This window comes from Falco biarmicus, chromosome Z (genome assembly GCF_023638135.1).
Source record: "Falco biarmicus isolate bFalBia1 chromosome Z, bFalBia1.pri, whole genome shotgun sequence".
NCBI lineage: Eukaryota > Metazoa > Chordata > Aves > Falconiformes > Falconidae > Falco > Falco biarmicus.
The window spans coordinates 59,630,479-59,658,172 of NC_079311.1; the positions used below are offsets into that span (position 1 = coordinate 59,630,479).

The 27,694-nt window shown below is 38.7% G+C and overlaps 1 protein-coding gene, 1 long non-coding RNA gene and 1 other non-coding gene across 11 annotated transcripts; 1 reads left to right on the top strand and 2 right to left on the bottom strand.

Moving 5' to 3' along the window:
- Positions 1-432: 432 nt before the first annotated feature.
- AGGF1 (angiogenic factor with G-patch and FHA domains 1) lies at positions 433-24,213 on the top strand. 2 transcript variants are annotated; one of them, XM_056324329.1, is made up of 14 exons: positions 433-841; positions 1,594-1,690; positions 2,129-2,334; positions 3,166-3,312; positions 4,234-4,422; positions 9,390-9,459; positions 15,261-15,372; positions 17,179-17,230; positions 19,384-19,485; positions 19,839-20,004; positions 20,249-20,331; positions 21,329-21,456; positions 22,360-22,459; positions 23,291-24,213. In XM_056324329.1, the coding sequence occupies exons 1-14, from the start codon at positions 671-673 to the stop codon at positions 23,489-23,491; spliced, it is 1,824 nt and encodes a 607-aa protein (XP_056180304.1). In that variant the 5' UTR covers positions 433-670; the 3' UTR covers positions 23,492-24,213. The 2 variants fall into 2 exon arrangements, with proteins under 2 accessions (XP_056180304.1, XP_056180303.1); XM_056324328.1 differs by lacking the exon at positions 9,390-9,459 and adding an exon at positions 13,263-13,614 and having other exon boundaries at positions 434-841.
- Positions 21,372-27,058, bottom strand: LOC130142422 (uncharacterized). Of its 8 annotated transcripts, none has more exons than XR_008819391.1 (5): positions 26,812-27,058; positions 26,425-26,584; positions 26,117-26,256; positions 24,008-25,431; positions 21,390-22,469 (listed from the first exon to the last, which is right to left on the bottom strand). It is a non-coding gene; the product is annotated as an uncharacterized LOC130142422 (long non-coding RNA). The 8 variants fall into 8 exon arrangements; XR_008819395.1 differs by lacking the exon at positions 26,812-27,058 and having other exon boundaries at positions 24,008-25,176; positions 25,282-25,431; positions 26,425-26,716; XR_008819392.1 differs by lacking the exon at positions 26,812-27,058 and having other exon boundaries at positions 21,390-21,507; positions 22,331-22,469; positions 26,425-26,716.
- Positions 25,642-25,770, bottom strand: LOC130143181 (small nucleolar RNA SNORA47). Its single transcript, XR_008819675.1, has one exon. It is a non-coding gene; the product is annotated as a small nucleolar RNA SNORA47 (small nucleolar RNA).
- Positions 27,059-27,694: the final 636 nt, after the last annotated feature.

The following is a 27,694-nucleotide window of genomic DNA, read 5'->3' on the forward strand; positions in this document are numbered from 1 at the left end:
TTAGTGGGTCTGCAAATGTTTTCCTTACCCTAGTTTCATGACACTGACTCTTCAGGGTCAGTATGTCTGCATGCCGTCCATATTCTGTTAGCCTTATCAGTTCCTTGGGTTATTTCACATTTCTCCTTCCGCCATTTGGCATCAATTCCTGGCGAAGAACGATGATTTTGGTACAGCACCTCCGGCCCCGAAACCGCGCCGAGCTTAACACCTCGGCTCTCTTTGGGACTTCTGGCCACCCGCCAGCTCCTCCCCGACGCCACCTCAGTGCCTCTGCCCGCACCAGCCCCCGCTCCCCCATTCGGAGCTTCCCGCCCGCAGCGGCTCTAGAGCCCCGGGCCCCGCCCACTCCAGCGCGTCGCCTGGCAACCACACGCTGGCGTCAGGCGCATGCGCACCGCCCCTCGCGCGGCTTCCGGCTGCTCGCGGTCCCTTCCGGGTGGCGCCGCGTTCGCGCCCCGCGGCAGGTCCTCGCGCACCGGGGGAAACTTTTCCTGCGGCGGCGCCGCCGGGCAGAGCTCGCGCGGGCTGGGGGGGGCGCGCGCCCGCCATTGCTGCCCTCGCGCCCGGCCGGGCGCCATGGCCGGGGCCGGCGGGCGGGGCCGCGGCCGCCGCTTTGTCCCAGGCGCCGGGCGGCGGGCGGCGGGCGGGCGCTGAGGAGCGGGCGGGCATGGCCTCCGTGCCCGACGGCGAGCAGCGGGCTCTGCGGGAGCGGGTGGCCGTGCTAGAGGCGGACTTGGGCGCCTGCCGCGGGCAGCTGGAGCGGGTGCAGCGCCGGCTGCGCCGCACCGAGCGCCTCTACCGCCAGGCGCGGCAGGGCAGCGAGGCGCTGAGGAGACAGGTAGGCCCCGCCGCCGGAACTGGCTCCCCCGCCCCTCTCTCCCCCTCCGGGCCGGAGGGCACCTGGCCTCTGCCCTGCCAGGCACCCCTGCCGCCGTCACCCTCCGAGCGGGTGTCCCTCGGCCCCGCTCCGCTTGCCGTGACCCCTGGTGCGGGCGGGCCCGGTGCCTCCCGGAGCCCGGGCCGCGCTGCCGGCGTGCAGCGGACGGGGAGGGCGCTGCCGCTGCCGGCAGGAGGTGCCGTCCCGAGCGAGCGCCCGGCGGCCGGCCCCGCAGGTGGCGGTGGGCAGCGCGGTAGGGCCTTCTCGGCTGCAAAGCTGGTTTCACAGTCAGAAGGAAAAACTGTATTTAGCAGAAGGAAAGATGCTTAATAAACAGGATGAGGCACAGGATGAGTGGAAGAGCTGTCCCGTGGATGCTGATGGCAAAATAAATGCCACAGCCACCACAGAGTAGTGGTTGTGGCCAGAAATCCGACTTTTCAGGATGGGCAACTGAAGAAAAACCTTGTTTAAGTTTTTCTTTTTCCTCCTAAATACTTGTCTTTGTTCCTGTATGCTTTATGAGCAAATCTCCTTTTCATTATGCCAACCATTCAAGTAGAAAATAGTCTCCTGCCAAAGATCAGTTGAAACACCGATGATGCAGTAGTGTTTTGCTTGAATTACAGAATGTAAAATAGGCTGATAATTCTTTCTGATGTAGACTCCTAAAATGCAGTGCTGTGTTCTGTAATGTGCTGTTTTTCTTTCAGGTTGAAGAGCTCACCAAGGAAATCCGTAATACAAAGGAGAAAGATGCATGTAGCGTAGAAGTACAGACAGAGCACTATGCTCCGTGGTCACAAGCAGGTAGAGGGGGTGGTGATTGCTTAAACAGGCATCTGGAACAGTATCTTATTTTGATTTTTTTTTAACATAAAATACATTTCAAGTCTGTATTCTTAGCTGCATTAAACTCAGTAACCTGACATCTTTTGGACTATTTCCCATTTATTCAAGCCATTCCTTATAGAACAGGATAAAATGTAGCATGGACTGTAGCAGAATTCATGCCATAGTGATCTGTTATGTAGTGATCTCATACATTACACACATACCTGTTTTCAAGACCTGATTTCTTCAGGAAGAGTAGAATAAATTCAAAGCAGAGGCACTACCTAATAATTGATTTTCATTGGACTACTTACATGCATAAATTTCCAGTTTAAGATTTAGGATCCTTAAACTCTACTGTATAAAATACTGCTTTGCTAATTTATGCAACTTCAACTTTCCACCCTCCCGCAGATTATTACTACTACGAAAATTACTACAATCACACTGACACTCAAGATTGTGCATCTGAACTGCCATTGCAGCACAATCATGAAACTGAAGGCACTGAACATAATTCACCAGAGGAATTGCAGACAAATGTTGATACTCCTTTAAGGATGGATGGCACCAAAGTTGCTGAAGGTGCAGAAGAGGAAAATCTCATCCAGAGTTCACAGGTTATAGAACTGTCTGGGGTTTTACCAATTTTCCAGTCAGCACTCTATTAATGTTTCATATAGTTTAAAAGATGTGCTTTTGGTCTTGATGTCACTGTAAGAAGTGATTTTTTGTGATGGTCTGGTGCTGATGGTAACAGACAAATATCCTTGTGCTTTGAAACTAGTTCTTTTTGTCATATGTTCCAAGTGTAATATACTCCTAGATTTGTTTTGGAAAAACAAAAGCAGCACATTCTGAAACACAGGTCATGCAAAGCCTGAAAGCATGGCATTTTTTTATCAGCAGAGTGTGTTCAATATGGCCATGCTGACTTTCTTAAAGTGTACTTTTTTATTCTCCATTGATAGAAGGAGGCAACAGAAAAGGAGAAGAAAATTGTGGGGTGGTTTAGTCCTTATTTTTTTGTGGGGCCTTTTTTCCCTGCTATCCAGCTTTCCCGTGAGAGAAATCAAGAGATCACTTGCTTCATCTCTTCTTAATCCTAATTATTTAACTGATTTTGTGCCTTAGCATCTAGCAATTGAAATGGAGCGGAGAGCAGAAATCTGTTCTGGGAATGTACTTAAAGGTCATGGCTCTGTATGTTTTTGATGTGAACTAGTTTTGAATAAAGGTTGGGTAAAACAAAAGGCACAAGATGTAGTTTTGGCCCCACTGAAATCAGTAGGACTTTAACAGTAAACTGTAGCTAGATTTTTGCCTTCTTGTTTAATCTTTAAACAATCCAGCCCATAGAGCACTAATTTAAAATAGGGGATTGTAAAATGCTAAAGAACCAACAAGGTTCTTCTAAGAAGAAAATTTAATTTCTTATTTTCGTATATCAGGAAGTAGAAGATACTACAGTACAAAAGGGTTCTTTGGCAGAAACCTTGAGAGCTGCTGCAGAGGCTGCTGTTTCACAAACTGGATTTATTTATGATGAAAATACAGGATTGTACTACGACCATAGCACTGGATTCTACTATAATTCAGTAAGGTTTATTTTCAAAACCCTTGGCATTTTTTCTCTATTGCAAAATTTTGGTAGTAAAAGTCAATGTGAACAAAGGACTAAGATCCAAGCTGACTATAATTTGAAAAATGTTACTGAAGATAAATAGTAATGGAAGCTTGTTAATTAGTTGTCACATTATTTCAGTCAAGTTTTAAGATAGCAGGCTAAGATACAAATCTAAATTTTCATTTAGTTCTTTTTGATGTCTCCTACATCTTTAACTTGCTTGGCATTGTAGAAGTTTTATACTGTAAAGCTGCTCTGTAACTCTTTCAAAGCTTGAGCTAAATGGTGACTTGTTTTGAAAAAGACAAATTGCTGAACTAAGTCAGTGGCTTCTCCACAATGAAAAGCATGTTGAGAGAAAATGCACAAAATACTCACAATACACTGGGTGGAGGAAGGAGCAGCAGAGAGGAACTGTTACAAACTGACTGCAAACTCCCCACTCCTCATCTCCCTGCACCACTCAGGCAGACGGAAGAGAGGTGGAGGAGCTGGGAGTGAACGAGCTGAAGTACAGCTTGGAGAAAAAAGGGGCAGGGAAGAGTGTTTTGTCTTTGTTCCTCATCTTCTGGCACTCTTTTAAATGACAGTAAATTAAATTTATTTTCACCAAATCAGATCTAGTTTACCCATGACGGTCGTCTTCCTGTCTTTATCTTGACCCATGAACTTTTTATTTTCTCCTCCAGTCCTGTTGAGGAGGGGAGGGAAATTGAGACAGTGGCTGGATAGTAGCCAGCCAGGGTCAAGCCACCACAGTCCTTTAACACATTTGAGTATTTTATTTCTGTGGTCCTATATTTATTTCTGTGGTCCTATATTAAACTAGCTGTTTCTTTGAACAGTGTATCTACTGAAGTGATGATGACATTGTTCTTTGTTTCTTGTAAAGGAAAATCAACTGTATTATGATCCAGCAACTGGAATTTATTACTACTGTGACGTGGAAAGTGGCCGATACCAGTTTCATTCACGAGTAGATCTGCAGTCTTATCAGGCATCTGGTATTCAGCACACCAAGGATAAAAAAGGGAAAAAGAAGAGAAAAGAACCAGAGAGGATAACTGCAAACGAATATAAGGTAACTTTAGAACTGAACAGATAGAAAATGCAAAACCTGTTGGGTTTTTTTCATGATAGCAATTATTGGGTTGTGGGTTAGGATTTATGTAGAGGGTGTATGCTTATTTTCTGAAGAATTCAAACATCTTTAAACTATGTACAGCAGGTTGCTAACATGTAGTTAGTCTTCAGATAATTTTCCCATTGAGTGATTAAAGATGAAACTCTAAACTTTGATCCCCTCACTTTTTCAATGTTACTTTATTACAATGCAACTGTATATATGTCTAAAATTGAACGTCGGTGAATCTCTCCAGTTAGCAAGCACGCTAGAATGAATTCAGGCTGTGCATGGGCTGGGTTAATATCAGAAGTTCAGCATTACCTTAGTGTCTTGGTTTGGGGATTTTGGCTTGTGGTTTTTTGTTGTTTGTTTGTTGTTTTTTTTTAATTCATGTGATGGATCGAAAAATGATTGAAGGTTTTTGAAAACACACACTACCCCTTCTCTGTGACTTTGTATTCCAAAGCTCATTCCATTGCCATTTTATTGTGTCTATACTATCATTTGGAATCGATGAAATGTCTGTTAACTTCTAATTTTTGGCATATTATGCTCTCCTATTGATATTTTGTTTGGTCTACATTTTTGTTGTCCATAGTGTGTGGATAAGCTGTACATCTTAATAAATGCCCGTCGTAATTAACTTGTATTTTAAGTTATAAAAAAACATAGTTTCCTTTCTGGTGTTCTAAGTGCTAAGAAAGCATACCATGTAGTACATAGTGACTGCCTTGAAAAACATTACTCAGTCTTAAACACCAGCAGTTCTATTGTAAGACAGCTATTAAACCATAAGAAGCATTTTCTCAATGAACACTATTACTGATGTTGAATCAAATCTGTATAGTCCTAGTCAGCAAATGTTTTATTACTTAAGATTTAGTTGAATGTATTGATTTTTTTAGTTTACAGTGTTCCTTAGTTTGCATATTTTAAAGCTATTGCTTTAACCATTGCATAATTTCATTATGTAGGCATCAGTCAAGCTGATTGGTTGAAATCTGAAATACAAATACTCTAACATGATAGTTATGTAGCATCAGTACAGAGTTTAAAAATTTTGTGTCAGGAGTGAGGTCTTCTGAAAGATTTGAAAATGGAAACTGTTTACATTAAGGACCAGTGAAGGCAGTTAAGTGGATAGTGGTAGTTGATTGATTACAGATTTTATAGGTAGGTTGTGGCCAATGTGGGAATTTCTTCTCATGAGATTCCCTTGCAAAAGCTTGAGGTGGATACTTCGCAACACGAAATATAACTATCCTTTAGACTCAAAAGAGGGGAGCTGATGCAGTTGAAGCTAGGAGTTTTACCATCATGCAAGTTCTGGGTATGCTATGTGCAACTGCTGAATTAGCATTCTGCCCCTTTCAAAAGGTATTGTTAATACAGAACTTTATTCATCAGGAAAGCATCATGGAAAGCTTGTGTTTTGCTGATTGACTGGATACCAAGCAAAAATACCAAATCAAATATAAGAATAAGTGCAGTTTGTTATATTACAATATAATAAAGGAAAATATCATGCAATATGATAAAAGGAAACTACTGGTTATTATGGACAATATGATAAAAGAAAACAGGAGCAAAGCGTCCAAATATTACTGCAAAGCATTACAAAGACTAAGAAAAGGATCCAGGCCCACACTATGGCAGGGAAGTCCCACTACCAGGAGTCTCTTGGTAACTGGGAAATTGCTATGTGGTGCATCCATCCATAGGTGAGGCTTCTGGCCCAGTCCTGGAGCTTGCCTGCCTTTATACTTGGTGAAAAACAAAAACAGTTTACATTCCTAGTGTACGCAGACTTTTAAGTTTATGCCAAGTGCAGGCGTGCGCTGTCTCACAATTTGTGAGATTCACACACGCCAGGGATGTTAGCCAGACACCCAAGCATGGTGTTCCTGTCATGACACAGCTGCACGCAGTTATTTATTGTCTGGATGGTCCTGCTCATGTCTTGCTTCAGGGGACTCGGGACAAACACCATGCGCTTGTTAAAGTTGTCCTTGAGCTCCCTGAGCTCACTGTCCCAAGTTAAACAATTCCTAATAAAACACAAAGAGTTTTTCAGCAGCAATCAGTTCAATAAACTTTCACCATAGCTTGTAGAAATAAGCCTTTATTGTATAGCACAATTAATAAATCTCTTAAATTTAGTTCTGTGATTAACTGTTATGTATTGACTTAAATAAACAAGTGTATTTATAATAGTTGTGGCATATACAGCTTTGACCTAATGAAGAACGTTGACTACTTTGTGGGATCCCATCATAATCCACTTCTGTCATCTGTTTATACTAGAAATAGCTACTTGCCTTCAGCTTATTTTATATTGATGGTCTTGTTAACAAATCTGTGTGAAGCTTCCACAGTCACAAGGTGGGAGGTAAACATCCACTTTTTCTGATGTGTTTTATTGATAGTGAACTGAGTACTCTGCTTTATTTATGAACAAGTTTGTTTGACTAAAAAGATAACCGAAAAAACCATATAAAACACACTCTGTAGCACACAGATCTTTGCATCTGTGAACATTAAGCGAAGGTTAGTGCCATAGTAAGAATCAAGGCTATTTCTACATTTGTAAAACAAAAAAGAGAGAGAATTCACAAAGTGAAATTTAAAAATTACTCTTCACTATAACTTCAAAAAGAAAAGAATGCCTTTTTGTCGTCACTTCTATGTAAATGCACTGTTAGATTTAGGGAAAACAAAGCACCTTACTGTCATATTTTATGTAGCTAAGTTGAAAGCACTTTATTCTTGTGTTGTTTGTAATCGTGTAAGAAACCCATGCATTAGCATAGAAAAAAAGTTACGTTAGTATAAAAGATTAAGGTTTATTAGAATAAAAGATTATAGACTTTTCCGTTACAAAACTGAAAAATAGGTTATAAGCTGCACAGTCCAGTTCATAGGTATTTCTGGCAATACTATTGTTATCTAGTTTAATCTGGTATTGGTGAAAGAACTAATTATTTTATGCTAGTTATTGTGTTATTTACATCCTAAAACAAAACCAGAAATGTCTGGGTTTAAGTGGAACTGCTTTCCTGGACACTTATGCCCAGCCTTCTCCCTTTTCCCTCCATTCTCTCTTCCACTCTTGAGAAAATAAATACAAACAGGTTAAAATAAAACCTGTCCTTGAATCCCATTAAATTATTGAAGTTGTGAAAATTATTTTGAAGATTAGTACTTCATTATTGCTTTTCCCAGTTGGTTATTAAATTATGCTGCTAGCCTGAAAAATGCCTCCAAACATTAGCTATTTTCTTGACCACAGTAGCTTGTACTCGACTTTCTTTTTGGACAGCCAGTATATGTAAGAGAATGGTTTGGTTTATTGCCTGGTTTGCAGACCACTAATAGTGGAAAATAAAGCAATAGTGGGGTTTCATTCTGGGAACGTCATACGTATTCCCAGGACTTTATTCCTGGATGAAGATGAGATAGTTTAGAAGAATATGCATGTGAAGCAAGGGAGGACCGTGAACAGTAATGATAGAACCTTAAGTACACAAAACGCTTGTCAAACTTGTTTTCTCTCTTTCAGTTAAAGGATTAAATGTAAATAAGTATTGATAGATATTTAGCATTACTTAGACTTCCTTATTTCTTGTATTTGGCAAGTTTTATCAGCTGTGTGTATAGATTATTACAGCAAATATTTCTACATGCATGGTACTAGTAACTATATAGCTTTTACAAAAATTGCATGTGATTTTTTGAATGACTTATTCTATTTAAACCAAAGTTAGCATCTTTTTAATTTAAAAAAGATCATAATGAGGCCAATCTGTTAACTTTATTGTTTCTGGTTGCAGGAGGGTTTTTTAGTTGTGGTTTAGTTTGTAGCTATTGTGAAGAATTTGAGGGGCTCAGCTATCTTACACATAGTGTCTATTTATAAGGAGTAAGCTGGGAGGATTAACGCTACAGGAAATGCAAGGAGGTATTCCCACAAAATTTACAGCATTCTTGAAAAAGCAATATAAATCAGATAATCTAAAGAATAATACTAATCTTTTAAAATATTACTGTATTTTTAACAACCTGAATCATCAAACAAGAAAATGCTAGTGTGACGGTACTTCTAATTGCAAAAACAACAGGAGGGGAACTCCTGTGCTCAGTATCTCCTGAGGAATGTTCCCGATTTGTACAAGTACTCTTCTTTGAAGAGAGTCTCTCTTTTCAGTCACCAAACTTCTATATTACAAGTAGTTTTCTTTTGACTTGTGAAACTAAGCATGCTGCCCACGTGTTTGCTTTTAATAGACAATCAGGGATTTTATTTGCCAGGATGAAGTATTAGACAGCCTTTGTGCAGCTTGCATAAAAGGATCGGTAGAATGCTTTGGAGCTTTCAGGTGTGTAGTCCAGTTCTGATCTCTTTTTTTGGTGGTAGGCCAAAAAAAAAAAGTACGGCAGGAAATATCATATTTTCTCCTGTAGAATAAAAACCTTTAAATATGTAAATTTGGAAAAGTTTAAAAAAAAAAAAAACAACAAACCAGAAGGTGGCATAAATGATAATGTGGTCCCTGGCCCAATATCTAGATCCAGCACTTCCATATTGGTTGGAGAATAGACTGTGCAGTAGTGATCATGTAGTTGTCGTTGGATTGGGGCTTTTAGAAATACATAGCAAAATTTAGATGCAAGGTCTGACATTTGCCATTTTTTCTAAAAATTTTTATAGTTTATTCTTAAACTACCATCTAATAGATTTTATTTTACTGTGGTGCTCAAAATTTACTTCTGCCATATTTTTTCTGTTATAGATGTATTCTAGCTACTTCTGTAGGAGAGACGAGAGTTTTGTAGTAGCATTTCCCATAGAACTCTTGAAGCAGTGATTTTTATTTTTTTATCACATACAGTTTACTTTTTGCTGATATTCATCCCATCTTTAGGTACGTCAATTGGCAGAAACCATGGCTAATCTGAAGATTTCTTCTTTTGGATTGGCAACTTCTGGTGAAGGTAGAGTTGAGATAACACACACATTAGAATGTGGATGTTTACCTTGAACCTTGGTATTTTTATTAAAGGAAAAATATCTAGTAGTTGATATTTAGATACTTCTTTTCCTAAAGGAATTGATTTTTTTAAGGTACTTGATCAGAATAATTTCATCTATGAAGTAACTTTGAAATATATTTGAAACACTGTAGTAAGTAAAACATCTGAAGAAAACTTTGATGGCATTCCAGAATATTTACAAAGAGACGTATTTAGCATCATTGTATTAACGCAGTTTCCTGACTAAACAAACTTTAGGTAGGGCAAATTTATGTTTCCTGTATTTCAGAACGGTCCACCAGTATATAAAATTGCTTCTTTATGAATGTAGGAAGAGCTTTACTCTTCTTCTGGCTTTTAATTAGATTTTTTGCATTGGAAATTCAAGTATTGTGTAGGGTGGAAGACAGTAACTGAAGTACTTGTGAAAACAGTGCTAGTAAGTGCTTTCATTACAGTAAAAAGCTATTTTAAACTGTTTGAAAATGTTTCTTTAGTGAAATACTGAATTTCAGGTTCATATTTCAAATCAAGACAGCCAGTGCTGAAGAGCTATCATTCAGCCCTTTAGATGAAAGCACTGAGTGCCCATGATTCCATTAAGTCACCTACTGAACTTCTAGCAAACCAAGAAGCAACAGGCTACACATTCTGAAAAGTTGTATTTGTATATTGTGTGCTTTGTATAAAATCAGGCATAATACAGAAAAATGGCAAGTTTTGAAAGACAAAATGTCTTGCTCTGTCACACTAAAGCAAAAGGTATAGTTAAATGCTTAAAATATTTTGAGGTTTTTGTTAAAAACACGTCAGAGTATGATCATTCATGTGTATTTTATAAGTAGACCAGTCTGTGCTTCAGAAGGGCATTGTGTTCAGGAGTTTGTGGCCTATTCTTTCTAGTGTAGAACAGTCAGTTGCAGTCACACAAGCATGATTTGTAATTCTTACAAGATCACTCCCCGTGGAGGTACATAAAAATCCTGATCTCACTTGCATCTTTGGCTATCTTGTCACGGATGCAGAGGTATCATAGAATCTTAGAATGATTTGGGTTGGAAGGGACCTTAAAGATCTTCTAGTTCCACCCCCCCTGCCCTGGGCAGGGACACCATCCACTAGAAGTGGATGTGAATATGAACCAGCTCAACCCTGTAGTTAAGAAATAGTTTATTATGGATCAGATTAATCCTGCTTCTCAGCTTTACTCATGTTCTCTCACTCATTACTCAGTGAGAGAAGCACCAGAGACCATGTGATACCCAAAAAGTACGAAGTTTTTCAAAGCTGAATTGTGTAGACAATCCATATCCAACATAAGACTGTTGGGTAGGTCTACTGACTATTTAGCTATATTAGGCAAAACAACACATGATGCTGTAACAAACATGGTTATAGTGAGCACGTACTTCCAGACTTTGTGTGTTGTATGATGTTTGAGATGAGGAGTTAAATATCCCGCCATAGAAATGAAGTGCATTACTAGTATTTGTTAGGTCGTTCAGGATAATACTGAACATTCTGTTTACTGCCATTTCCTAGTTTTTAAGCAGTGGCTATATGGAGGCAGGGTATTAAGTGTTGTTTCTATATTTACACTTTAATACATGCTACATATGTTCTGTGCTAGTACTAGTGGTTGTATATAACAGAAAAGGATTTCTTCAGTGCAAATAAAGATCCTCTCACATGCTTTAGGAATACATTCAGCATTCCTAGGCTTAATGTTTAGGCATCATCAGGATGTGTTTTTTTAATACAGATCTGTGAAATCATTAAGTGCTCAAAATATGTTTTCTTTAGGAATACGGTTTTAAAATCCTTAATGTTGCACACATTTTTAAATGCAAAGATCACATTTTACATTCAGTACTTAACTATTTAGTTTATTTGCTTTCTTAACAGCTGATGGTAGTAGTAGTGGAAAAACCAGAGGAACTGCTGAGAACAGGTTAATGGTCATATTGGCAGAATGTATGTACAAAATTCTTGGTCTGTCTATATAAATGCTTAAAATTGCTGTTTTCAACCCAGAACAGAGAGTCTACTCTTTAGTAGCTGGACTTTGAAAGAGCACCTTTTTATTTTCTAATGCAGCAAATCTGAAGTGATGCCCAAAACGAGTATCACTGAATTCACAGTGGAGAAAGAGCTCAGTGGTTGGAGCATTATACTTCGTCATCAGTGCGTCACAGTCATCTGGTCCTTTGCCTCAGTTGTGATTTGAGCAGACTATTTGGTTTCTCTGTTTTCAGATCAGATAACTGAAACTTAGGTAGCTTACAGTACTATGGAAAGAAATACATTTAGGTTTGTAGAGCACCTTGGTATGTTTGGTATCATTCTAAAATCCATACCAAGCATAAATATTGACAAAGATAAATACATGGGAAAAGATCATTCATAGAAGTGAAAACCAGATTTGCCAAAAAAATTTCTAATATAATTAATGTCTGACGTGTGGACTGTGTAGTCTTACTTTTGGCAGGATTATTACATCTCTTATTTGAAATAAACAATATTAGGCAGTGGCCTTCTGATTCTGTTCCTTCCTACTTTTAGTAGTTAGTTGATTCAGGGAGGGGGGCTAGTGCATTATAGAGAAACCCTAAACATACCAATAGTCCTTCCTGGACTGAGAGAAATTCTTGTTTTTGTCTTAAGAGCTGTGCCACTGATGAGTTTTTACAATTCTGAAAAGTGGAAGTGCTTTAATTTTCATGGTGTTAGCATACACATTAATTCACAATATCTTGGAATGTAAAATGCTTTATGTGAAAAGTTACTGAAAAAAGTCAAGGGTGTTTTTTATTTTAACTGCTGTGTTGCATATTTGGTAATTCAGGGGAATTGAATGCATTCATTTTGAACCCAAGATGGCAAGTAAACTTTTGTCTTTAATTTCTCTTTTAAAGCCATTTAGGTTTGTTCTTTTTTCTCTTTCTTTTTTTTCTTTAAAGATGGTCATCAAAGCTACTAGATTGAGAATTACATTTTCAAGGTACTTTGGCAAAATAAATATGAAACTGTAGATTTCTCGGTTAAAAGTTGATGGTCTGTTTTTCTGCTGATGGAATCAAATGGCAATGGAAAAATCTGCAATGACCTAATCTGTCTGGTATTCAGTAAAGAAATTTGTTGCAGTAGAAAATGGATTCTCAGTAGAACTGTTAGACACAGCATAAATTAAACTTTAAGTTCTCTACAGTATCTTGAAAGGCTTTGATAAAGTTGCAGTTTTGAAAGGAGGAAGAGCAGGTCATTAGGGGAGCATGGGTGGGCATTCCAGATATTCTAGACCATTGTGGAAAAAAATGAGAAGACAAAACCAGGAGGAAGATATGATGAAGATCAATTAAAGAATGTTTAAACAAGTTGCAAGAATTGAGTAAGAAAGGGACCAAAGTAAGTGTCATAAAAGCAAAACTGGAAAATAGTCAAGATGGTGTTGTACAAGTTTGAAAGTGAGGACAAGGATCTTAAGTTTTGTGTGAGAAAAGAGGAAAGAATAAGTGACATTTAGAAGAGGAGTGCAGTCACACCTTCCCAAATAGAAGATGGTTTCAGTCATGACTAACAGAATGTGAAAATGTTTCTGCTGAAATGTTCTGTTGACTGCATGTACAGAACTTTCTGGAAATGTAACCATTTCTTTATAGTTGTAAAAATAATTCTTCCTAGTGAAGAATTTGATTCCAGGCTTATAGCAGACTTTAGAATCGCTCAGTCTGTAAAGAATGTAACATTCTGTAACTCCCCTCCAGGATGTGGACACAGAAGAGCAGAAATCATCTAACAGCCTGAACTGCTTTTCCACTACTGAGCAAGTAAGTTCTGAAGAAGAAGAGTCTCCAAATATAAGAAAGAAGACTAAAGTGGACACAAAACCACGAAACAGTCTAACAGCCAAAGAATCAATTTCTACAGACAGTGTAAATTCACATTCACACAAAAGCACACCTGATACTGCAGCATATACAGATGACAGTAGAACAGCAGACACAGAGAGTGAGCCAGAAGAAGGTGAAATTATGGATTCTGAGTATGAAGCCTATAGCAGTGAGGATGAATTAACAAGTGAAGAAACTGCTGATTCAGGAGACTCAGAAAACGAAGGTGAATTATTGTGGCTTTTATGTATGATATTACTGTATTTTTCCAGGAGCCCATTAGGAACAAACTACAAGAAAATTTGGATAATATAAAAAAATATATATGAAAACAAGTGACTTGAGATACTTCGAATTAAGAAGAACTATATGTTACTAGTAATTGTTTCCTTCTCTTTACTTGCGCAGTAGTCAGGAGTAAGTAGTGGTGGTTTTGTAAAAGTTGATTAGGGGTATAATGTTCTGTGCTTCTGTAGAAACCTTAGTGGTAGAATAAGATTTGTTTAGATTAGGATAGTGACAGGAGAAAATAAAGACTATTGCTAAAATAGAGGTTCTAGTACAGAACTCCCAGTAATTCTATGTATTGACTCTCTTCAATTAATACATAATATTTTGGGTACTGTTCATAAACAATCATAATTCAGCATAAGATGAGTTCACTGTAGTGAAAAGGCTGAATGTGGAGTACTCAGTACTATTTGAAATCCTATTTTGTGTGTAGTCCAGTGGCAACATGTAAGAAATGGGTATAGAGAAGAAACTTGTATATTGTTTTGTACCAAAGAAAGTGTTCTCCTAGGTCCTTAAGACCTCCTCAAGAATTGAATGGTCTCTTGCAAAAGCAAAGCAAAACAGAACAGAAAAAACCCCAAACAGAACAAACAAACATAACCTGTGAAAAACTCAATGCAATTAATGGGAACTATGTATGTGCAAAGGATATTCCAAATCATAGAATGAAATACAACCTATAGAAGTCTGTACTGCAGCCTGAGCCCTGCTTATAGTTAAATAGCCAGTTTGTTTCTTCAGTTTTCATTGCTTTACTTACTCAGCTACTCAGATTCTGAGTGTTTAATGTCATCCAAAATGTCCTTGCTACCATCAGCCTTTCAGATTAAATTTCCTTCTCATACTATTTTCTAATAATCAGTTCTGCAGTTAATGCTGGAGTAATAAAAACTGGAGACAATTTCTCTCTCCTAGTATCTTTTGAACTGGTGTCTTCCCATCCTACTATGTCTATTCCTATCTGAGATCATTGGAGACTGTTTCTGCAAATGTACATCCAAGGACAGAATTCATATAGCTGTTAGAACGTAATTATTTAACAGGTGCTGAGGCAAAAAAGTATATGCATCTGTAGGCTCTTCTATTATTTTTTCTTATCTGTATTGCTGCACAGTGCTAGTAAGGGTAAAAACTAGTAAAATTACATTTGACATAGAAATTACCAAATATAAAGTTCTGTGTGCTTTATGTTTGTGATGTGAACAAAAAGGTGCTGCCTTTTCTCAAACTTAAAACTGTATTCTAATCTGTTATGACTAATGGTCCATACATGTATACTATGCTAGTAAATTCTTTGAATGTATTTGTATTTTATTGCTGTAACTAAACAGTTGTGCACATGAAAATAACCAGAATTAGGAAGATTTTTCGTACTTCAGTTTGTGGTCCAAAAGCTTTTGAAACAGTAGCCTTGTCAAAGTTTTCTCTCAGATGTGCTTACGCATTTATTTTCTGAAAGTTGCATAGTATTCGGCCAGGTCATGGCTGAATGTGTATCAGTTGTTTGAAAGCTGTGGAATATAGGGGTAAAATTGTAATTTGTTGGTGGTAATAGTCTTTATTTTCTTGTAATTACAGATGAAGAAAAGATCTGGCCTCCTTGTATCAGAGTAATTGTAATAAGATCACCAGTTCTACAGACTGGATCGCTTTATATTATCACAGCTGTGAAACCTGCTACAATTGGAAGGTAAAACTGAGTGGAATTTTATGAGTTGTGTTTTAATCCCAACTGGCAACTATGTCCCACACAGCTGCTCACTCGCTCCCCAATGGGATGGGGAGGAGAACAGGGGAAAAAGGTAAAGCTTGTGGGTTGAGATAAGAACATTAATAATTGAAATAACATTTGATTCTAATAATAACAATTGTAATGAAAAGGGAGGAGAGAGAGAGAGAGGAATAAAATCTGAAAGGGGGAAAAAACCCCCAAGTGATGCACAATACATTTGCTCACCACCCACTGACTAATGCCCAGCCAGTCCCTGACCAGTAATCCACCAGCCCCAGCCAAGCCCCCCAGTTTATATACTGAGCATGATGTTCTCTAGTGTGGAATATCCCTTTGGCTAGTTTGGGTCAGCTCTCCTGGCTGTGTCCCCTCGCAATTTCTTGTGCCTCTCCGGCCCTCCCGCTGGCAGGGCCTGAGAAACTGAAAGTCCTTGACTTAGTATAAATGTCACTTAGCAACAACTAAAGCCATCAGTGTGTTAACATTATTCTTGTGCTAAATCTAAAACACAGCACCATACCAGCTACTACCAGACACAGTCTGAAACTGTACCTTACTTTGAAAGCTGTGAAAGCCACTCAGGGTTGCTTGTCCCTGCTCTTCATGCTTGTTCTCCTAGTGTGCAGCAGTTATGATGTACTCGTTAAGTTAGGTTAGCCCACAGTGAGAATTTTAAGTCATGTCACATAATGTCATGCTTGCTGGGGTAAGAGCATACACAGTTAATGTAGCTCAGCAGGCATCAAAATTTCTTAGTGATAACTTGATCTTGTGTCTGAGTCCTAATGGCAGCATAGCTGCAAGTCATTCTTTGAAAACTCTTCTAGAAAGTAAACTTTTTCTCTGGGCCACTAGGATAACTTTTTTAGAAGCGCAAGAACACACTTCAGAAGTTCAGAATCACAAGAAAGCATATCCTGGACTTCCTCACATATTCAGATTCTAGTAGGGCTGGTTCATCGTTTTTGAATAAAAAGTTGGGGTTTGTACTAGCTTGTTGTGCTCTTCCAGTTCTAATATTAAAAAAAATAATAACAATCTGTTTTGTTCATTGTGGATGATTAATTTAATGTTGAATTAATGCTTTCTTTCATGCTTACTGAAAACTTCACCCTTTTTCAGCTGCTTTTATCTAATGCTCATAGGTATGTTTTGACTTGCTTTTACAGCTGGAGTTTCATGGATACGTTTATGTGAAGATTAACAGATGACAATTCTGCTTGCAGTTTGCATATAGGTCCCTTACTACCTGCATTGCTTCTTCATTCCCTAGTATAAGAAACTAATACACAGATCCCTTCCTCCTACTGCAGTACTTTTGACCAAAAAACCCACCCTGTACAGATTACTTTCATTGCTTGTATTAACCTGCCTAATTCTACCAAGAATTCAACTTCAGCATTGAAGACTGGTGACAAGATGCACTGAAGAGCCTGAAGGATGCAGAGTTCAGACTGTTATTCACAGGCATTGTACGAGGATAAAACTTCAGATAGAAGTGTCAGGTTTATAGATAAAAATTCAACAGTACAGCTTTATCATATATTTATTGCCTACTGTGTATAGTTTGTAGATGGAAGAAAGGACCTGAGGCAAGTCTTTACGTTGTGTATATAGCAATACAGTGTGTTATATCTGTAAAGCATCCTAATAGCTCAGAAGAGAAACATGTTATTAAGGTTCAGCTGAAACACACCTTTTGTAAGCCACTTGTTAGACCTATTTCTACTTTGTTCTGATTTATTTATCAACTTAACTTTTCAGAGAAAAAGATGTGGGACACACACTTCAGATTCCTGAAGTTGGAGTCAGTAAGGTAACTTTTGTTTCTGTCTGCTGAAAGGTAGATCAGTGTATGAATGAAGCTTTAGATTTTTATGGCTTTAAATTCTGCAAAATCTTAGGTTAAATTTTTTTAAGAACTTTTAGAATAAGATGGGGATTTAGCCACATTTGAAATTAGAAAAAGGAAGACATACAGTATGTTACTGAATGGGAATTTAACATGAACAGCAGTGTGATTTCAATGTCTATAAGAACAAGTCTTTTTTAAAATTGGAGTTTTACTAATCCACAGGACAAAAAAATTATACTTTGAATCTTGAATTTCTTAATAAGTTTTTCTCACGTTTAATAACTACTCTGTTAAGTACTAATGGTATATAAAATATTGATGTCAACTAGTTAGAACTTTGTCATAAAGTAATCTGTGCAGTAGAGCTCAGAGCAACAGGTTTTATTTCATTTTTCTTCAAGGCAGCTGTATAAATACATGTGATGTACAGGTAACAGAATTTCTTTCAGTGACAGACTAAAGGAAAATTTTTCTTCTGGTTAAGAAAGATTAAAAATAAATTATGTGCTCTGTTTTGCTAACTACTGTAACACAGACGGTACATACTATAGCACTCTTACTAAAAAAATGTAGATTGACAAAGACATGTCATCACAAGCAAAAAAAAAATAAAAATAAAAACATCTGCAAGTGGAAGTATCTGAAGTATGCTTTAGTATGTCTGTTCCAGATGATAGTTCTGATTAATCAGCCATTTACCATATTTCATACTGAACAGTTCCCAGAGCAAATCTTCCCGTTTTAATTACTTTTTCAGGCATGTATTTGAAATAGGGAGCATCAAGGGCCAAAAGGCTTTTATTTTTCTGTAGTGTTACAATTTTAGTACTTCACAGGTACCTGACTACTTATATAAGGAGTTACTTCACTTTGCAGATAAGGTGTCAAAGGCAAGAAGATAAATCACATTATGTGTAGAAACAAAACAAAAAGAAAACAAACTGGTAGTTAACCTCACTCTTCATGGTTAACAGCCACTTAGGCATTTGCTTTTCTTGAATGTAAAGTGTAATTTTAAAAAACAGTGCTACATCCTGCAGATTTAGCATCTCTAGAAGAAGTTTGCGTTCATCCTATTCAATATAACAGAGGTAGAAATGCAATAATCTATTGAATGAGCTAGTCAATATCCACCACTAAGGGAGTATTCCTGTTGTAAATGCTAGCCAATCTACCAAATTGTATTTTAATATTTTTTTAATGACTGAATGTAGCAACTGCTGTTGCTCAAAGATAAGAAGACATTTGGGTTTAAATGAACACTTTATTTCCAGACTGACCCAGGTTTTTTTTCTCCACTATAGCAAAAGGGATCTTTGCTTGTCAAATTTGAAAGAGTTGCTTTTTTAGACTTATTTTTTTTACTGGAAGTCTTAGTAGGCTTCAGAATTTTATTTTGGTTTTCTCAGTGGCTATTTTTGGAGGTAGTACGTATCTTTGTGAGTTTGGCCAGGAGTTGCGTTTTCTCTGTTCTGTGTGGGCTTGGGAGTAATGCCTATATAGAATTGCAACAGCAAAACAACAACAACAAAAAAAAGAGACTGTTAGTCTCAATTTCATAAAGGATATAAAAGGAACAGCAAATGATGCCTGGTCATTGTGTGCTGGTCATCAAGATGCAGGTGAAGATAAATTATGTGAAATATACAAAAGCATGGCATTTAAGGAGCTATTTCAGATATGAAAGACCAGGTAACCTGAAGCTGTAGAATGAGATCAGGTGGTTTTTTTAATTGAAAGAGTTAAAAATGGAGTGCTGTAACATACAAGAAAAAAGCCTTTCATGTATAAGAAAGTTAAAAATACTCTATTACCTAATCTTGTAGTCCTTTAGGTAAAGGATGATTGCACATTGGAAGTATATACTTTTTCAGTCCTGAATCAGTTTATGGTCGAAATAGTTCTATACTTTAGCTCATGCTGTTCTGGCCCATTCATTTATGTTTCACATGGATGAAATTATAAGGTGTGGAATACTCTTATTTACTTAAGAGTACCAGAGGTGCTCATTTAAAAGGCCTCAAAAGATATTCTGAAGTCTTACTTTTAAATGGCATATCAATTGTGTAGTATTTGCTTAATAAGAGCATTTCACTTAGGCTTCTATTTATCAGTTCCATGCAGAAGTATATTTTGACCACGATTTGCAAAATTATGTTCTTGTGGATCAAGGCAGTCAGAATGGAACAGTTGTTAATGGAAATCAGATTCTCCAGGTGAGTACCTGTTGTTACAATGCTGTGTATGTTGCAAAAAACTAGTCATGTGGTCACTTAAAACATGTTATGGCAAACTGCCAACAATGTCATTGTATGGCTTCCTTTCATATGTTAGTCTCTTTGTTCTGTTCTGGTTTTAGGGCTACTTACAGTACTTCACGTTTGGCTTCTGTTAAGAAAAATCCACTATGTTTGCAGTTGCTAGAGTGAAATGCCCATTGCAATTAAATACTTGCCTGCATTTGTGAGACTAAACTGAATTACTGAATTATGAGTAGTGTTCTGAAATAGAGTTCATGCTCTACATTAGTAACTAATTAACATGCTGCCTAAACTTTCTTTTGCTGTAGCCTAAAACAAAATGTGATCCCTACATCTTGGAGCATGGAGATGAAGTGAAGATTGGTGAAACTGTGCTTTCTTTTCATATACATCCTGGCAGTGATACTTGCGATGGATGTGAACCAGGACAAGTCAGAGCACATCTTCGCCTGGACAGGAAAAAAGAATCTTCTGGTTAGTTGTGTTATCATTTGTTACATTTTTATTACAGCTCTTTACTTGATAAACATGACAATTACTTCAGGTTTTTTACAGTTTTATTGTCAACTGTGAACAGTTCTGTGATAGATGGCAATGTATTTTCTTCTTGGATGTATGCCTGTGTGTAATACTAGAATGAAAATTCTCAGTTGTCTTTCTGTTTCAAAACATTGTTACATTATTAATTAGAAATTCAATCCTGTGTTCTTCCTTTTAGTTTGCCCAGCACTTAGCAAAGAAGAGAGAGAGTTAGTCAGGAGAAAAGCATTAAAACAAATACGGGTAAAATATGGTTTACAGGTGAGTTTACAGGAGAAGTTAAGTGTTTGAATTTTACATCTACTTTGTGATTCCTGTTTTAAGCCATAGACTTCAGTGAATAAGGAAAGTTTTCAAATGCACACAAACTTAAAACTCAAGCTTGTGTTTTGTACACTAAACAATAACAATTTACCAACCTCTGCAGAGAGAGATGATGGTAACAGGGCATGACAACTCTGTTAAAGGTTTAGGAAAAGAAAATCTGTTCCAACATCTGCAAGATTTGTCATCCTTTTGAAGTTAAGATTTCTTAAGATATTGCTATCTTTATTTCTGAAAATTAAGTTTGCACTAAATTACAGTGCTATCTTTTATTTGGAAAGGTAGAATAATGAGCAACTGAAAAAAATGATGGAAGGAACAGGGAAATTCTTCTAAGTTTTTAAGTCCACTCTGCCACAGAAAAATGCCAGCATGAATATGGAGGCAATAAATATAATATGTAAGCATTCAACTTCTGTTTTAGAGCTTATTTTAACAACAGGGTTACAGCAAGCACTTGTAGTAAGTACTCATGTAGAAAGCAGAATGCTGTCATTTGTCTTGAATTCTTCAGCTACCAAAATAGTATCAATGCAGAATGTATACATGCGCTTAGTTCTGTCTTGTACTCTGAAGAACTAGCTGCTGAGGAACAGCCTAAATGTTTAAATAGAAATCCAGCGGCATGTCCATATGGTTTTATGCTTGATATGGAGAGATTGATTCTTCATACCAAGAGAAGATTCAAGAGAGTATGTTGATTTATTTGTGGCCTCTATGAAATAGATTAATTTGGCAATACTGTATTATTATGTGAATATGGCAATAACATACCTTACAAGGTATGGCTGTAATGTAAGAAACTACTAAATGATATTAGAATTAATATAATAAGCTGAAGCTGCCTCATTTTTGGAGGGAAGCAGTGAAGTTAATCAGAAATAATTTAAAGCTCACTTTCTTTGTCTTGATGGAATTTAATCTGCTTATAAAGAACACAGAGTATGAAGACAACAAAGCAGTGAAGAATCCAAAGTACAAAGACAGAGCAGGAAAACGCAGAGAGACCATCGGAAGTGAAGGAACCTTCCAGAGAGATGATAGTCCAGCTTCTGTTCATATGTAAGTTTATTTGAAGAGGGGGGAATCCTCAGTGTCATTCTGTAGTAAATACTAAAAAAAGATGACAAAGCATCAATTAGTTACTAGGATACAGTTTGTTAGATTATTAATTACCTGCATATATGTTAGGAGAGCCAGAAAATCTAAGCTATTCCTACTTTCCAGTTCACTTGGTCTTATTATTAGCTCTTCACCTTCCATATAGAATTCAACTTGGCAATAAGGATACTGAGACCACTTTCTTACCAGCTCAAAAAATCAAGGAACTCCCCAGCTGCACTATTGACACCTCCAGTAGTGTCTGTTTTTCAAGTGTCTCAATTTTGATTTTTCCTATCCAATCCCAGTAATAGTACACATGCAAATTTTTCACCTGCAGTTTTTCACTGTCAGTATCCAGTCTATCATAGGGCATACGTTTACACACCTCTTAAATGACACTTAATCTTCCTCTTAAATTACTCTTTGCTTTTGTAGTTGAAGTTGTGGTGGTTTTTTTAAGAAACGTGGAAGTGTGAAACAATGAAATACATGTGTTAGGATAATTTGGTGGTGAGGTAGCAATACTGCCTTTTCACTAGTGCAGACACTTACTTTAGGATTTGTAAGATACATGATGGGTAGGTGGGAATTAAGTGGTTCAGAAGGAGTTTTAAGAAAGTTGATATTGACCAGAAGCTTGGAATAGCTTTGGTAACCAAAGAGATTAATGGAGGAACTTGCAAAAGGTAGCACTACGGTCTTTTGGATAGCTCTTGATGGAGCTAGGAACAGCAGAGTAGTTGAGCCCTGGTTTCTGGAGCAGTATATGCATGCATGTTTGTCCTTCAATAATTGAATAGAGAGCATGCTCTTTGTATTGACTCTTACTTACCCAGTTATCTTAAACTTTCTTCATCAAAGTGAAATCAGCAACAGCAACAAAGGACATAAAATGTTGGAGAAGATGGGATGGAAGAAGGGGGAAGGCCTGGGCAAGGATGGTGGTGGTATGAAGGATCCGGTAGGTCTTTCTGGTTTTTAGTTGGACCAAAAAGGAATAGAAATCTACTTGCTGTGAAAAATGTCTAATTGTAAGCCACTGTTCACTTGAATAATTTCAAAATCCTGGTTAGGAAGGAATAATCTCACTAGGACTAATCTCAAATAATTTTTTACTTGACTAATAAAATACTTTGAAATTTTTCAATTATTTTGTCCCTTCAGTAGAAAATGCCAGTGCTGGCTCACTGTAAGCAAGGGAGGACAGATAGCTCTAGCCACTGAATTACTAAGCCAAGATTTGAATACAAAGTCTGGAGGAAGACTGAGATAATTGTAAGTGATGTGACTTCAAGATGGCTTATGGTGGAATTCTTCACTTCTACTTTGAAGGCTGATATAGCACAAAAATCAAGCTAGATGACAAGCTATGACAGAGGAAAAGCTGGCTGAAGTCACTGTAGCCACCAAGTGCTGGGCCTTTGTGGCAGCTAGGTTAGCCCCATTTTTGTCACCAGACATGTTGTCTTTTGGCAGTAGTGCTGCTCAGAGCAAAACACTACATTTTGTTGTCAGACTATGCAGCACAGGGCATAACACCGTTCACTTAGTGAGAAGTACTTCCCAGTAATGTTAGTGGCAGGTGACATCATTCAGCACTCTACATCATAGTTCTGGAGATGGTGATTTGACACATCATTTTAACAGTACTTTAGATGTCCATGTATGATCTAGGTATATTAGAGCCCTAAAGAAAAGCACTTGGGGAGGGGGAATTGGGATCATAAAGTATGAATCTAGGTATTTAGAATACCTAATTTGCAGTTACAACAATGTTTAATGTATTTGACAGATCTACCTTCAGTTACATAAGACACATGCAGGTTTGGGTACCAGTAGACCAGCCTCTATTGAAGATGTTCAGATCATCCAGAGCAAGAATAAGAAGAACTGGGATAAAGCAAGAGAAAGGTTTGCTGAAAACTTCCAAGAACCTACATCACAAAGGGAATCACCTAAGATTACGTCTTGGGTTAAAGGGACTGTGGAGTAAAGTATCTGGTCCCACAGCAGGGTAATTCCTGTGTGTAAATAGTTGGGAGAGAATTTATTTTTGTTCTTTTTTCTTCTGCTAAAGCAGAACTTTGGTGATATGTAAAATACAGTTGTGGAAAAAATGATACAAGATTAACCCTATTATGTTAACTGGTTTTCTGTAGTCTTCATGCTTTTATAAAAACACACTTTCAATAAGAAATCAATGGAGTTTAGAGGGATATTCAAGTTTAAGCACTGAAAAGGGATTCTTATCATGAGCAGAAAGTTTAATTGTGTTTTAACACAATTTTTCATGGAAAGTCAAACAAAACATCTGTTACATTTAAATATGATACAGTGGTTCAAAAGCAAGCTGAATCAAATGAAGAGGGAAAAAAAAAAAGGGGGGGACAGAAAATGCCCTGGACCCCTACTAACAGAGCATCCATACTACCATTTCCTCTTTTGTATGCTCAGCAAGTTCACCACTCAGATTCATACAGTTCAGTACTAGTTACATGTCTCAGCTTACCTTATGGGGGTAAAAACCTTGTTTTGAAAAGATTCATCAGTACTGTTGCAAAAGAAATACTGCACTCCATGAAATAAACTGCCAGCTTTAGTGAAGAAAACAATGTTCAGAGATGGATTGTAGCAAAATTTTCTTCTGTGAAGAACTTTACATTTGTTTAGTGAATCTGTATCATGCCTTTAAAAAGATGAGGTATGTCTAGAAAACTGCTGTCTCTGTGTATTATTTATTAACTACTTGTTCTGATAAATCCATTGCTGGCAATGGAGTTCATGCTAGAACAAACAAAAAAAACACAAACACAATGAACCAACTGCTTTTTGGTGGGGAAGGATTGCCAAACTGAAGCTAAAACTGGCATTTATTGAATGTTCCTAAACACAATAAATCACTGTCAGTTTAAGCAGTGTGCTTCTTGATACTATCTTGCACGTATGCTAGATAGGAGTGCTCTTCTAAATTGAGAAAACCTTGATTTTGTTTTAGTCAAGTTAAAGTTCTGATACTTGTCCAAGTAAACTGGGTAGGTATCGCCATTCTATCAGATCATGCAGGCAACTGTCAAGCACTGCTGAGTAAAACCAAGGCAAGTTGCTATCTTGTATGCTTAGACACACATACAATATAAAGGAAAGCAGTCAATCTTTGTAATTTAAATCATTAAAGCACACAAGTTTAACAACCTGAAGCACACCTTGAGCAGTAGTTGAAGATACAGTTATGAGCACTCTAAATGCCTGCAGCAATATTGCTTAAAGTCAGTTCACTGTTTGCCTTTGTAAACAGCTATTTTTTACTGCTTTAGTGATAATTATGAATTATTGGCTTGCCTTCTTGTTGCATTCCTTTATATTGCCAACTTCACATTTTCAGAGGCTCCCTACTTAACAGCTGTGAAAAAAAAAATGTTCTTAATGAAACAGCTACATGTTAAGTTTTAGTTCACCATGTATCTAAAAAGGCATTTCTGCTAGTAGGAGGAAAGAAACAACCCTGTGCGCTAAAGAAAGTTTTTGCCCTTTTTTTTTTTTAAAAAAAAAAGCTGACCTGCGTGGTCTTCATAGTAACTCAAACTACAAATCTTAACCTGAAGGGAGAGCAAGACTGCTTGTACATACATACCTTATTAAGAACCTTAGTTGTCCTCTCCCCAGTTATTCAAGTAACAACTGTAAATATCAATCACTGGTTTATTGTTGCCTTGCAAAGAAGAAACACAACAGGCTTTAACTGAGCCTTCATTTTATAAAAGTTTTAAGTAAGCCATCATTCACCTTCTGTGAGAGGCACAGCCTCATGCAGTCAAGCACTGACTGTTTTCAGTACTGCAGGTTCCTCTTTCAACAGACAGTTCCATATAAAGGGTTAAAGGTTAGTCTCAGTTTAGTCGGTGTGACAAATCCCATTACCACCTTATGATGCTCCTAGGAAAGTAGAAAAAGCAGTGCCATTAATACAGCATTAACAACTGAAAATAAGGTCTGACTAATCCTCATCAAGCAGCTGGGTGCCAAGTAGGAAGACCTGTATTGAGCTAAATAGGGCTTTTCATCTCCTACCTTAGTGACCTCTTAGGAAGTTTTAAGTACAAATGAGTTAGGCGAAAACCACCAGAGGTGTGCAAGCCTTATGTGCAAATGCAGTACTGCTTTCCCTCACGTCAGGAGGGAAACATGAGTTGTCATTGCACTATTCTAATTTTGGAGGCTATAACCAGTAAGATACAGCATAAAGTTTAACTGTCTTACCTTCTCAGTCCTCCAACCATCCTGTTGTCTTTTTCAATTTATGATACTTGTAATTTAGACAAAGTTGCTTTTCTGTACATCAAAAGTCAAAAGTTTTAGCTGTTTGCTGTATGTTTATTACTAGTATGTATAATCTTAAAACTGTTAAAAATAACATTACACTCATCAGTTTATATAAACAATTTCTGTAATCCTCACAGTGAATTTTGTAGAGTACCAACTTAGCAAACATACTTCTGAAATTTAAAATAAAGTAAGAGTAGGTACATTCATCACTGTGTAAAAGCCACTGGACTAAGCACCTATGCCAGCAGGGGCTCTGAACTATTTTATACATAGAAGATACTTTTACAAAACGTACCATAGATTAAACTGGAGTTTCTGTTCTAGCAAGTACAGACCCTTTGCTGCAGCAACTGGTTGTATGCAGTGTACCAGGCAGGTCTTCCACCAGTAGGTAACAAATCCATAGCAGCATGAAGAGATGTCAAAAAGAGCATCCTGTTAGGAACAAGATGTATTTAAATGTGCATACCAAAAGGTTTTGTTCTATATAGGGGTTTTGTAAGTGCTGCGTGGGAATTTTTCCTCGTGTAGTTGCTACCTTTTAACCGTTTTTTTTCTGCATCTTACTATAATCCAGCAATACCTCTCTGATGGTGCGCATACCTGTGGTACTGGTTTCTGTGGCCTTGCAAGCACTGATCTTGGTACAGCCCTGAGCGCAGCACAGCACCATCTGCTCTCACCCGTTTGTGCTGACGTGTCTCGGTGTTATTTCAGCTCCGCAAAAGGGCACATGCTGCCTCTTCTGCTGCTCCTCAAGCCCCTTGGATACGACCGGGGAAAAAACGAGGGTTATGGCCTGGCCGTCCCGCCGGCGAGGCCCTTCCTGGCGCACAGGCGGCTCTGTCCGAGAGGCCGTGCAGCGGGCCGGGCCCGGCAACACCGCCCGCCCCCGCCGCCCGCCCCAGCCTCTGAGCCCGGGGAGCCGCGCGGCCGCGGCGCCGGCCCGCCCAGCCACAGGCGGCCTCGCCTGGCCTCGCCTCGCCTCACCTCGCCGCCGGGCCCGCCGCCATCTTGTCGCGTCTCGTCCCTCAGGCCAGCGGGCGCGGCGCTCTGCTGCAGAGGCACGGCGCGGGGGAGGCCGAGGGAGGAGCGCGGCCCGCCCAGCCCGGCACCGCTGCGGGCCCGGGTCCGCACCTCGCGTTTGCACTTAAAACTGCTCCGCCGCCGCCTCCTCCTCCTCCTCCTTCCCCGCCCGCCTCCCACCGGGGCCGCGGGCTGCCCCGCCCGGCCGTGGGCTGAGGAGTTCCGGGGAAGGCGGGGGGTTGTCGCGGTGCCCTGCAGCTGAGGAGGAGCAGGCGCGGGGAGTCCACCATCGGAGGGCGACGTGACTGGAGGCCACACAGCCACGAAAGAATATGAGAGCCATAGATCCCAGTTTTAAAGTACACCTACATGACTTTTTTTTAACATTTAGGATCAGCAATGATCCTAAGAACGAATGGGTGGAGTCTCAGGAGCAATCCTGAGAAAGAAATGCCGGGAGGAGCCAGTACAAGCCACCAAGGGAGCCAGCATGGCAGTAGCCTCAGCCAGTTCGTGGGCCATTGGGCCAGCAGCACACCTCATCCCATGGAGTGCTGACTCTTACTCTGCCATTCCCTGCACGCCTGTTGTAAATAACTTAAAACCACTGCTCCTCGGCCTCTCTCGCTCTCCCTCCATCTCTCTCTTATCTGACCAAGGATGACAGCAGACAGGTCTTAGTAGTCTTAGGTCAAGCCTGATTGCTACAGCAGACAGTATGCTTTGGCCAAACCTCAGCTGTTGGGCTTTGTAAGGCTAAACAGTCTGCACAGGTGGTCAGGCTAGAATTTGTAGCACCTTGAGTCTTGTGCTAACATCTGTTCATCTTCAACCTTTTCCCCCTTCA